The following is a 14,039-nucleotide window of genomic DNA, read 5'->3' on the forward strand; positions in this document are numbered from 1 at the left end:
TAGCAACACTACTATCATTCTAATATGGAAACTACTTATACAAAGACTAATTTCTTCCACTTCAAGCCATTCATAAGTCATTTTCTCAAACAAGTGACCTCAGTTTCTCTTTTCTCTCTTCCTCATTTAAAACACTGTTGTTGTTGTTATAATGTTAATGGTTCTTTTCTCCCTCCACAGCTTTAAAATCTTTCAGTCCTTTAGTCAAGTCTTTCAGTTTTGGCCACCTTCCATTCTGATTAATGAAGCATTCATAGGCTTCATGTTACTGGACTCTTTCATTTGGTCCAAAATAAAAAATTACATTAACTTTCATCACCTGCTACTAAGACCTCCCAATATTCTCTACTTTAAATCATGTGAACTATATTGGCTAGCTATAAAAAAAATAACAACTGATTTACACAATATTATAACTTTAGTCTAAATTAATGTCCATATGGTATCTAAAATTAAATTTATCTATACTTCAGTCCTTTCAAACCACCAGCAGTGTAAGGCAGGATGTCAAGTAAATAAGCCACAAAACAAATAGGGCACATGATGGCCCATTTAGTGCAATGACAATTTAAGATAATTTTCTTATATTTAACCAAGTACTATAGCGTATAAAAGTTGCATGAATGTTTAGAAAAAAAATTTCAAGGAAGTCTTGAAAATGGCTGCTTTGGGTACTCATTTGTCTATCCAAGTATATTGGTATAAAACACTGAGAGAGTATTATTTTGGGTACTTCACTGAAGACAAACTACTACACTTGATTTCTGAACTGTTCTGGACAACTCTAGAGATCAGCGTTTTTCTTCTATGAATTTTATATGAGAAAAATGTTTAATAGGAATAACCACTGTGACCCCAACTATATATAGCAGCATTGACTACATGTTGTGTCAACAGGAAAAATAAGTTCTAGTAAAAACAAATCACATTCTGCCGTGGCTCCATGAGTGATGAGAAAAAGCTGGCTTTAAAAGAAACTTGTAACATGCTACTCAAGAACATTTGCCTTTTAATCTTGGCATATTCTAAAGGTAGAATTGTGTTTTGGTGAAGAGGCAACATGATCTAGAAAAAAGGATAGAGAATTTCAGGGACAAAGAGGAGTTTGGTCTCAAATTGGCCACTTCCTACTTAAGTGGACTGGGCTAGGCCTTGGCCACTTCCTCCTCTCTAACAGAGGCAAAATAATAAGGTCAAATGGATGTGAAACCGCTGTAAAAAATAAAGCATTAAAACAGTGTTATTTGTCATTCACTTAGTTTTCAGGCTATATCAACAGGGAATAATGACAGAAAACTAGCTTTTCTTAATCAGGTATCTTCATAATTTTAACATGGTTAGCAAGAATTTTCTCCTTTACTACTAATGTTCAGTAAGTCTGAAAACTATAGCCAATAATGTAAAGATACAAAGTTTTATGAAATATCTATGTTCTTTAGATTTTTTTACATTTATAACTTATGTTTACATTTTAAAGGGGGGGGAGGGAGAACACTTTATAACAACACATCAAGTGGGTCAAAAGTTATACTGAAGTTAAACCTAACAAGTAACAAATCAAAAATGAAGAGACACAGTATACAAAAGTGTAAAAATCTAAAATTAATAGTCTTCCACTGCCAAAATCAACAACACTGAACAAGGTCGAGAATAATTTGTTAGATGTGCATGAGAACTGTTTGACAATTTTATGTCATCACTTTCATTATAAAGGACTGGGATCTTGCTGCAATTATATACACTCCTCTCCATACAAACAGAAGGTAGAAATGAAGTAATTAATTAAAAGCCAAACACGACCAATTTAACATGACAAAGTAATTTCAGTTATAATAAACTCCATACAAGTTAAAACTCACTGATTAAATTTGAGCTTATAAAGTGAAGGCCATTTCAAAAAATTACTTGAGCAAAGGGCTTTCCTTGTTTTATAAATTAATTTGAAAGGACAAAAGTAAAATGATAAAAAGCAACCAAACAAAAATTAACACTGCCTTTATAGGTTTAAAAATATCTAAGGTGAGTGCCCTTATTTATCATTTTTAGATAGGAAAAAGCATTCTCAGAAGCATTCTTAGATCATTCTCTATTTCTTCTTCTGTGTTTCAAATTTGCTTAGGGAAACATTATAAATCTACCCCCCAAAAATATACTAGACTTTCTTAAACAAATTAAACTCAGGGAAAAGCAAATGTGAAATTGTCCACAATGGGTCTTAATTTTGTCACTAAAACAGAAATGACTGGTTTATTATGGGGCTCCATTAATTATTAAAAGCCTTTTCTCTAGATTTTTCTCCGTCCAATTCTTTGGAACAGTGCTTCAAGCCCTCATAAACATCATATGGTGCAAGTACTTTTTATGGAGGCCACAAAATAAAGATTGCTGATGTCATTCACTGTACTTTCTAATATCAAGACTTAAAACTGCGAAATTTATAGGTAATATTTGTATTTTTAATGCATTAAAATAAACATTAAATAAACAACCTAACTTCATACCTCAACAAACTAGAAAAAGAAGAACAAACAAAGCTCACAGTAGAAGGAAGGAAATAAAGATCAGAGAAGAAATAAGTGAAATAGAGACTAAAAACATAATAGAAAAGATGAATGAAACTAAGAGCTGGTTCTTTGAAAAGATAAATAGAGCTGTCAAGCCTTTAGCTAGACTCACTTGAAAAAAAAAAAAGACTCAAATAAGTAAAATCAGAACTGAAAGAAGAAACTTTAAACTGATACCACAGAAATACAAACGATCATAAGAGACCACTATCAACACTTATATGCCAACAAATTACACAACCTAGAAGAAATTCCTAGAAACACACAACCTTCTAAGATTGGGTCATAAAGAAACAGAAAATCTGAATAGACGAATTGCTAATAGAAATTGAATCAGTAATCAAAAACTTCCCAACAAACAAAAGCAGAGGACCAGATGTCTTCATTTGTGAATTCTACAAAACATTCAAAGAAGAATTAATACCATCTTTTTCAAACTCTTCCAAAATATACAGGAAGAGGGAACACTTCCAAACTCATTCTACGAGGCCAGCATTAGCCAAAACCAGACAAGGATACCACAAGAAAAGAAATTACAGACTAATATCCTTGATGAATATAGATATACAACTCCTCAACAAAATATTAGCAAACCAAACTCAACAATACATTAAAAGAATCATACACCATGATCAAGTGGAATTTATTCCAGGAATGCCAGAAGAGTTCAATACAAGTCAATGAAACGTGATACACCACATTAACAGAAGGAAGAATAAAATTATATGATCATCTCAATAGATGCAGATAAAGCATCTGACAAAATTCAACATCCATTTATGATAAAAATTTGTATGGAACTGCAAAAAAGCCCAAATAGCTGAAGCAATCTTGAGAAAGAAGAACAAAGCTGGAGGTATTATGCTCCTTGATTTCAAACTATATTACAAAGCTATATCAATTACAGCAGTATGGTTTTAGCATAAAAACAGACACATAGATCAATGGAAGAGAATAGAGAACCCAGAAGTAAATCCACACTTTTATGTTCAATTAATTAATGTATGACAAAAGAGCCAAGAATATACAACGGGGAAAGGACAGCCTCTTCAATAAAGAGTGCTGGGAAGACTGGACAGCCACATGCAAAAGAATGAAACTCTATCCTCTTACATCATATACAGAAATTAACTAAAATGGATTAGAGACTTGAAGAAAACACAGGTGGTTTCTTGACATCGATCTTGGTGATGATCTTTTGGATATGACTTTAAAAATAAGGCAACAAAAGCAAAAATAAACAAGTGAGACTACATCAAACTAAAAGGTTTCTGCACAGCAAAGAAAATCATCAACGAAATGAAAAGGCAACCTACTGAATGGGAGAAAACATTTGCAAATCATGTATCTGATAAGGGTTAATATCCAAAATATACAAAGAACTCATACAACTCAAAAGCAAAAAATTAAAATAAAAAAATGGGCAGAGGATCTGAATAGACATTTTTCCAAAGACAACATACAGATGGTCAAAAGAAAAGATGCTCAACATCACTAATCACGGAAATGCAAATCAAAACCACAATGAGATATCATCTCACACCTATTAAAATGGCTGTTATCCAAAGGAAATAACAAATGTTTGTGAGGATAAAAAGGAAAGGGAACCTGTGTGCATTTTTGGAAGGAAGGTAAATTGGTGCAGCCACGATGGAAAACAATATGAAGACCCCTCGAATTAAAAACAGAACTAACATATGACCCAGCAATTCCACTCCTGGGCATTCACCTTATGAAAACGAAAATCCTAATCTGAAAAGATGCATACACCCCCACATTCAGTGCAGCATTATTTACAACAGCCGAGATATGGGAGCAAGTTGTATGTTCATCGATGGATGAATGGATAAAGCAGACGTGATATGTATAATAGAATACTCCTCAGCCATAAAAAAAGAATGAAATCTTTCCATTTGCAACAACATGGATGGACCCTGAGGGCATTAAGCAAAGTGAAATAAGACAGAAAAAGACAAACACCATATGATCTCACTTATATGTAGTTTCTAAAAAACAAAACAAACAAAAAAACGAAGCTTATTAAGACAGAGAACAGACTGATAGTTGTCAGGGGGTTAGAGGTGGGAGACAGTGGAGGGGGTCAAAAAATACAAACTTCCAACTATAAAATAAATAAGCCATGAGGATGTAATGTACAGCATGGTAACTAGTTAATAACAGTGCATTGTGTATCTGAAAGTTGCTAAGAGAGTAGATCTTGAAAGTCCTCATCGTGAGAAAAAAAAAATTTGTTAACTATGTATGGTGACGGATGTTAACTAGACTTACTGTGGTGATCATTTCATAATGCATACAAACATTGAACCATGATGTATAGATGAGAAATATGTCAATTATACCTCATTAAGAATGCTAATGTCACTCACTTTACTTTCTCATTTCAAGACTAAAACTACAAAATCTATAGGTTTGTTTTTTATACGTATTACTCATGTGGCTGGCACATAAATGTTAGTTATTATTCTTATTATTACTAACTCAAATAAATACATTAAGTGCTGTGATTTCTAAGAGCTGTAATGTTACTATCTGAACTATCAAATGTCTTACTACTTCCCTCAAAATATAAAAGACGTGAGAAGTGACTGCGAGAGTATGAAAAAAGCATACTCTTAACATACAACAGAAGGTTTTTATTCAATGTGACCATACTGATAATCAGTGTGATGGACTGAACTGTGTGCCTCAAAATTCGTATGTTGAAGTCCTAACCCCCAATATTTCTGTACTTGGACAGAGGGCCTTAAAGGAGGTGAATGAAGTTAAATGAGGCCATCACTGTGGGGTGGCAATCCAATAACACCGATGTCCTTATAAGAGGAAGAAACGTCAGCAGTGTGTATGTACAGAGGACATAAAGAGAAGGCGGCTGTCCACAAGCTAGGAAGAGAGGTCTCATCAGAAACCAAACCTGCTGGCTTTGGACTTCCAGCCTCCAGAACTGTGAGAAAATCAAGTTCTTTTATTTAAGCCACTCTGTCCGCAGTATTCTGTTATGGCAGGCTGAGTAGACTACAGTTAACTTAAAAAGTCAGTAAAAGCAGGAAAAAATTAAAATGCTTTGTTAATATATTAAACATCTTATTTCAACTTAAAAAATTGTATATTCAGGGACTTCCCTGGTGGTCCAGTGGTTAAGACTATGCTTCCACTGCAGGGGGCGTGGGTTCAACCCGCGGTCAGGGAACTAGGATTCCACATGCCGCATTATCAATCTTTTGATACAGAATTAAGACCTGCAAAGATGTCCAGTTTTGGCTTCTGTAAAATGAAGCAAGAACTTAGACTCTTACAAAGCAACCTCAGTACAGAAACCTGGATTGCAGTAACTTTTTTCCAATCTGTTATAGTTATCTCAACCATTTCCAATACAAGACTCTAAATTTTTTAGCAATTCACTTTGTCCTATCTTTCTAAAGCATTCATATTTCTACAGAAATGACAACTTTATTCTTCCATTCATATTTCACTGGTCTAACTAGAATTTAATCAGATTATATAAATGCCATAGCAAATCTAACTGGCATAAACAGCTCACAGGAAAAACACAAGTGACTCACAATAGACAATTCATCTGTAAGTACAGAAGTGTACAGATCTAGTAGAGACCAAGTAACTCACTAGCTCAAAGTATCTGACCTATTCAGGTCAGATACACAATGCATCATGCATTGTGTTTTAGAGCAGGAATAGCCAGTACTGGTTAATCAACTGAGTTTGAAATGAGGTTAGTTAAGAGGGCTTCTATGGTACAGTCCTCCCTTGGCATCCACAGGAGATTGGTTCCAGGACCCACTGTGGATACCAAAATTGGCCGATGCTCAAGTCTGAGAGTCAGGTCTCGGCATCCACGGGTTCCGCATGCTCAGTTTCAACCAACTGTGGATCGTGTACCACATTTAGGATGCGCAGTTTGGCTGAATCTGTGGATGTGGAACCCTCGGATAGGGAGGGCTTACTGCATATCCAAATAAATGGTGGCCATTTAAAATGATTGCTTTGGAAGGTTGTCACTGCGTCAAACAATTTGAAAACTCCTCTTTTGGAATTTCTGAAAACTGCTCATGTTTTAAACGTTTAATGGTAAACTGTCATCCTTGGAACGAGATTTGACTTCCAAATAACATTAAGTGAGCTGTCTGGTATAAAATGTGAGCAGCAAAGTCCAGGAATATAATTTGAAGAAAAGCAAGGTGTACTATAAAGTAAAATAACTGTTTAATATATTTCTTCTTTAAATGTAAATCTAAAAGTTTTAAGAACATGCTGAATAATTATGACGTAAGTATATTGAGTACAAGATGCCACTCCAAGAATATCTGCTATTTGCATATAAACTTCTAGTATTTGTTTAAAATGACTATCAGACACTCATTTTAATTACATCACATATACCTTTACATACGTATGTATGTGTGTACACAAACACATACATACACATATACGTAAGAGTGGACACCAATCAACTTTATACACACCCACACCCACACACACATACGTATATGTATATATACACATAGCTTAGCCTTCAGAAATGCCCTGATACTGGAGCCCAATTATTGAGGAAATTTTGTCACATTGAAGATTCTGAACCTTACTCTGTTATAAAAATGAGTCACGAAAATTTTTGCATCAAGAAGTGACTTAATGAATGCAGTGTTTTAGGAAGATTTATTTAACATGTAAGAACTAGAGGTGTGAAAAATGGAAGGAGAAAGGTAATTTAGGAGATTATCAGCATAAACCAGGTATACGGTAATAAGGGTCTAAATTAGAGACAGACAGGAAATGGAAATTAAAAGGACAAAAACAAGAAATATGTAAAATAATACATGCAAAAGGAACTGTACAAACATTAGTTTTTATTATTGTGAAAGAACCCATGAGCTGTGAAGTAGATGAAAAACATCAAATGCAGAGTAAGGATGAGTAAGACAAAATCCTCAGGCACTAACACCCTGTTCTTTTCTGCTTGCCCTACAAATCCAAAACAAAGATGGGGCTTACTCAAATTTCTAGTGAATATGGAAGAGCTTTGGTTGTCATTCAAGACAAGTACAGCCCAAGGAGCATTCTGTAGATTTAATTAAGCTCCATTATGAGGTATTATTCATATCAATTCTGATCTGGATATGAAGTAACAGATGTTTTGTTCTTTCTTCTCAAGCTTAAATGAATTATGTGTGGGGGAGAAAGAGAAAGAAAAAGAGAGAACACGTGTCGGACCCTAACAGATGGGGGCAAATTACTTTCTCCTTTATACAAAGTGACATTTTCTCTTCAGTACAGTCTGCAATCAAGTAGGTTCTGCTTTTGGAGAGAAACGGTAACTAGTACATTGCTAATTAGACAATGGTTGTTTAATTAAGAGTGCTCTGTTTTATAACTGAGTTAGCCCAAGGATGTCAAATAAGCCTGAAAAGTAAAGGCCAACTTTAATTTCTAGTCTTCAACTTCTATTTCTAGTCTTCAACTTCTATATTCTATTCCTACCCTCTAAACTCCGCCAAAGGTCACAAACCTGTTCAACTTTTGCCTCTTCCTGAACTCGTCAATAATTTTTTAAAAAATCAAGGACTAACATTTCCAAACTTCATTAGAGGAAACCTAGAAAAATCTACTTCTAATTCTTCCAGAATTTATCTGAAAAACACTAGGATAATTTACCTCAAATTCCTTCACCTTTTCCATCGTTACCAAGCGCCTGGATGTGTGACTGGAAAGCTTCTGCTCACAGTTGCTGATGAGTTTCAAGCAAGGGTGCCAGGGTACCATCTCTTCAGTGTATCTGAAGAAAGAACAGCTGACTGTTAGGAACACTCACATGTGCACCCCGCAAAGGATCATCATGGGGGTTATCCAGTGTGGTATGGGACGTCCTCCCACTACATGCTGTACCATTTTATTTCACATACGCTAATTGTCCATATAATCTATAAACAACCTGCATTTTTAAAAAGTATTTAACATTACCACATCCAAAGAAAGTAGTTTAATTTTTTTACCTGTATAATGAGGATGAGAGAGAACACAAGTATGTTTTATTGAAGGATGCCAAGCATTTAAACCACAAAAATATAAGATGACAACTCTACCCTAAAGGATCCCACAAGAGCACATAAGACAGACAGAAATACATTCAACAACAACCCCCTAACATTCACGAGGGACTGATTCAACTGGGGATTTTTATAAATTCCCAAAGTAAAGTCCGCTACAGCATCTACTCCTTTAAAATGAAACGTCCCTGAAAAAATTTTTATGACATCTTGAGACCTCTATTAACCTTGTTATATAAGATTATTCAGATAAACTACCACTAAACTAAACACTACAGATGACATCAATCCTCTGACATGAAATAAAACCAAAGTTATGATAAAGAGCAGTGGTGCTTGCTGCTGTACAGCACATGTACTTAGTGAATGAAGATGACGACACCTAGAAAGCAGGACAGTCAGGGTGCAGTAGTTCAGAACTTCATGTCTGATAGGTTGTTGGCACTAATCTTGGTAGAAGAAACAGGTAACAAATGTGGGGGAAACAGTTATGGAGCAGAATTCAGAAGAACAGCAGGAGAGAGGGCTCACTAGGTAGGGGCACCTTTAAGAACATTGTGATTGCCAGTTTTTATTTTTCCTTTGCAAACCTTCATATGTTTCTAGATAAATAGCCTGCAAACATTTCTTATAAGGGAAATCTTAAAGCTCTGATCCAAAATGGGAAAGGTGCTGATCAGCGCTTCCTGTAAAGGACCACCATCCGAACAGCCAATTCTAATGCATCAACACTGCCTTCCCCACCACTCGTTCACTGATTTCTCTAGGTTCCTGTGACCTTCAACAAGCTCTCCTTCATTACCTTGACCACATGCTCAAAACTTTCATCACCCACTTACCAAGCAACATTCATAATGCACTTCACTTCATTATCAGTGGAAGGAATTCTCTTGAAGTCATTCTCTGCCTCCCTCCTTAGGGCTTTCCAACTAATAATGGCCATTTCAGATTTCATCTCACCTAATAATTCTCTAATGCTCACTATACAGTCAGAAATGTTGTGCTCCTATAACTTTAAGTTGATGTCAGATTTGGAGTCTTCACACAAAGCATTTATGATATGAAAGAATACATTCTACACCATAGTTGACAGACTTAAGTAATGGTAACAAAGAAAAGATATAGTTTTGACCTTAGGCTTGCAAACATCAGGGTTTATAAATGTCTGAAATTGTCAAATTTAGTAATGTACCTTTTAAAGAAAAAAAATCTTATTTCTTGGCAAAGGAAAAGGAATTTTTATTAAATTTTATTAATATACCTTTTATTGACAAGGTATTTTTGTTAAAATGTTTCTTAAATGTATACAAATTCCTCATGCTTATATAATTTATATAACTATAAAACCCAAAACAAATTTATAAATTAAATCAAAGTACAAAACCAATACAATTTTAATTAATATTTATGACATGAATAATGCTAAACTGGTGAAACTAAGTCATTGGCATTTGGCTTAACAGCAGAAAAACATTTACATGTTCTAGATTATTTTTTGACTTGATCTTTGAGTTTAAGCATGAAAGGACATCATTTAGGTCATCATTATCATTAACAAACTTGTTTTTAACCACTACTCTATTATATGAATGAGCCAATCAATTTAACAGTGTACTCCCAAAATATCACACTAAAAAATAAAAAACAGTTAAAATTTATTTACTATATATTTACTAACATATTTCATACTAATGGACTGTTTGCAATCTGTTAAGTAGAAGCTATAAATCTGTACTATGCCTAGACTATTATGATAGTATGGTATCTTATCTTAATTCCCTGTTTTTAGTACTATTCCCCTATAATCTAAGCATCTATTTAAAATCTAAATCAGCCAGAATAGGTAAATCCACAGAGATAGATAAGTGGTTGCTAGGGACAAGAGCAGTAGTGACTGCTTATGCATACAGGGTTTCCTTTTGGGATGATAAAAATGTTCTAGAGGGCTTCCCTGATGGCACAGTGGTTACGAATCCATCTGCCAATGCAGGGGACATGGGTTCAAGCCCTAGTCCGGGAAGATCCCACATGCCGTGGAGCAACTAAGCCCGTGCGCCACAATTACTGAGCCTGTGTTCTAGAGCCCACGAGCCACAACTACTGAGCCCACGCACCACAACTACTGAAGCCTGCACACCTAGAGCCCATGCTCCGCAACAAAGAAGACTACGCACTGCAACGAAGAGTATCCCCCACTCGTTGCAACTAGAGAAAGCCCACGTGCAGCAACGAAGACCCAACACAGCCAAAAATAAGTAAATAAATAAAATAAATTTATTAAAAAAACATGTTCTAGAATTAGACAGTGGTGATGGTTGCATAACTTTGAGGTTATACTAAAAACCATGGAGTTGTACACTTTAAAAGGGTGACTTTCATGGTATACAAATTATATTTCAACCTTTTTTAAAAAAGCAAAAAAAAAAAAGTGTATAGGTCCCTAGCTTTTCCATCAATCAATTTTGACAGCCATTTATTTTCCTGTGAATCTTCATGACTCAAGCTAACTATTTCCAAATGTCATTAGAGTTTCACTTCCCACTTGAGAAACGGATTTTGTGCTGATTGGAGCACTTACTGAAAACAATTTAAAGAATCACTTTTCCCTGTTTCCTGTATGAAAGATGAAAAACAACATTGTTCTGTTCTGTTTTGTGTGGCTCTGAGCCACCACAAAATTCATTTTATCACAATTAAAATTTATCCCCAAATCTTACTTTGGAGTACTTTATTAGACTTCTTCACTTTGTCATCACTTTTATCACAAGCACTAGCAGTTGGATTTCTAGTAAAGGACATCCTTCACAAAGAAACACAGTTTCTAATCACTTCAAGAGCAGTATCTGTGTATAAATGACAATTAGAAAACAACACATAGGGTTATGTGGAACCTGGGCAAAAAGCTACACTCACTCAACAGCTTAGCAACTCCTATAATATCAAATACACGAGTTGAATGTATGCCCTGCCCAAATGAATGTTACACAGATCTTCAGGGTCATTTGCAAATAGTTGAAATTGTGAATAATAAACTCACAAATACCAAAAGTCAAGAATAATTTTATGTGGTAAGTCTCTATGAGTAATAAGAGTAAACTACTAGGAGAGCACATATGAAGGATTGATGAATTCTGCTTAGAAGGTTTCAGAAAGTGTCACAGAGGTGGTAACAATTAAGCCAGGCCTTGAAAGATGACTAGAATTTTACGGCTGAGGAAAGAAGAAACAGTATATCAAGCAATGGGTACAGAATAAATAAAGGCTGAAGGATATAACATATACAGAGTGTCTTGATGCTGGCCAAAAATACAATATACTAGAGTGGGGAGAATCTGGACTAGAGGAAGCAGAAGTTTGTTGAGTAGCAGTTTCTTCACCACAATTTAAATTACCAAATAGTGAGAAAATCCTTTTTCAATCATCAGTTCTGACAATTCTTCACAAATAACTAAGCTGTTAGGCAGTATTTTGTTTTTATCGTCTTATACCTTTCAAAATGTCTTGGGTTTAAAAAAAATAAAAATGTTCTGGGTTTAATGAATAATACCTTAACTTGATTATAATGTGCAAGTCTTATTTTTAAACTTCAATCATATAACAGGATTTGGCTGAGTAAATTAATTCAATAGTAGGACTAAAAGCTTACATTCACTATACCAAAAATACAAACGTTTTCAAATTAAGCTGTGCTAAGGTACAATTTTAAAATGAATTCTTTATTCCTAGTCTAATAAAAAGCTATATTTGCAATACAACATAACCAAACTAATTCTAAATTGTTTAACTCAGAAGCAAGAACATTATTTCAAACTTTTGCAGATGACTTTAGTTTTAAGTTCATCTAATACTGTGTTATTTTAAAAAGAGTAAATACTTTGGATTATGTTTACTGCAAAAGTGAAAATAGTTCATTCCCTAATATAAACTCAAGACAAACTAAGTTCATTAATAAGATCACTTTGAGTTAAGGGGAGGAGAAGGCACAACAGAAGTCTAGTTATGAACATCAGAAGACCGGACAAATAAGTCAGGGAAGTAAATGCCATAGTAGTCTTTCCATGTGTATCCTAGCCTGGATGAAAGTTGTCCTTTGATAAAACATCTAAGGTTAAAAAAAAAAAAAAAAAGTGACAAAAACATGCCTCCCTTTTTTACTTCTAAAAAATCCCTTTGGTTATATGGACTTGGAAATTTCCCCTTGTCAAAAATTATTAAAAGAGAAGTCGCTAAAGAAATATCCAGTGGCCATTTTTTAAGGTCTTCAGAAATACTAAAATAGTTAAAAGTGCCTCCAGTTTGACTTTTTATAAAAAAGAAATAAATAAAAGAATTACAGCAGATATTCATAACCACATTTAATTTCAATTATAATTAAATAATAAACTACAAAACAGTGGAAAGTCAGAAATGCCAGAATATAAGAAATACACAAAAACTAATGAGGATATTTCAAAAGGACAGAGGAGCCACCTCAGAGGGACTCCTGCTGATCATAAATCTGGGACAATTTGAACAACAAAATAATGATAGTAATAAATTATAACCCAATGAATAATATAGGAATCTATGACTCCATACCAACATAAATTAAAATAAATTAATGGGAGGGAAGGGAAAACTAATCCTTACAGTAGAATGCCAACTTAAAATGCAGAAGGAATGATGGAATAGAACAGTCATCATTATGGTGGTTGTCAACAATAGCGTTGTCAATGTGAGTAGTCACCTGATGAAGAACAAGATATTGGTGCAATCTTGTGATACCTCCCCCTGGGAAATACTAATCGAGAAGAACATGATAACTCACAGCGGAGAAACCTGACAGAGAACAATACGACCAGATGATCAAGTTTAAGACCTCCAGTAGAGGTTGGCTCTGTGTGCCCCATAATGCAGTGCACTAAGAGCACAGTATCATTTTCGTGTTACTTCTACCAAGAGCATTGCCTGAGTCTGGTCAAAGAAGAAACATCAGATGGACCGGGTTAGGGGTCAACCTTCACAATATAAGCTCTGTACTCTATAAAACTGTTAAGGACACAAAAGATAAGGAAAGATTGAGGAAATATTCCAGACTGGAGGAGAATGACATGATGGGTCAATGCAGTACATTTTCCTAGAAAGACTGCAATCAGTAATATCTGACTGGGGACCATGATCTGGACAGCAGCACTATCAATGTTGATTTCCAGACTTCAGGGGTTGATGGTGATTTGACAACAATGCTCCTGCTTCTGAGAAATGCAATGAAATATGCAGGGGTGATGGGGCATCATATCTGCAACTTCTCAAATAGTTCCAAAAAAGATTAATGATAATGGGCATGTGATTAATGTAATGGGTGAGGAAAGGGGGGTAGAGGAGGTGTATGTTAATAGTTGGAAAATTTGGATGG

The 14,039-nt window shown here is 34.8% G+C and overlaps 1 protein-coding gene across 5 annotated transcripts in view; it reads right to left on the bottom strand.

Annotated features, from left to right (window-relative positions):
* The window catches only part of TRMT11 (tRNA methyltransferase 11 homolog), a 61,676-nt gene that overhangs the window by 11,067 nt on the left and 36,570 nt on the right, over window positions 1-14,039 (bottom strand). For all 5 annotated transcript variants that reach the window (XM_007130683.2, XM_055087516.1, XM_024122659.3 and 2 more), the window contains one exon: window positions 8,253-8,373. In XM_007130683.2, coding sequence (XP_007130745.1) covers window positions 8,253-8,373 — 121 coding nt within the window. The remainder of the gene's footprint in view (window positions 1-8,252; window positions 8,374-14,039) is intronic.

This window comes from Physeter macrocephalus, chromosome 10, assembly GCF_002837175.3.
Source record: "Physeter macrocephalus isolate SW-GA chromosome 10, ASM283717v5, whole genome shotgun sequence".
Lineage (NCBI taxonomy): Eukaryota > Metazoa > Chordata > Mammalia > Artiodactyla > Physeteridae > Physeter > Physeter macrocephalus.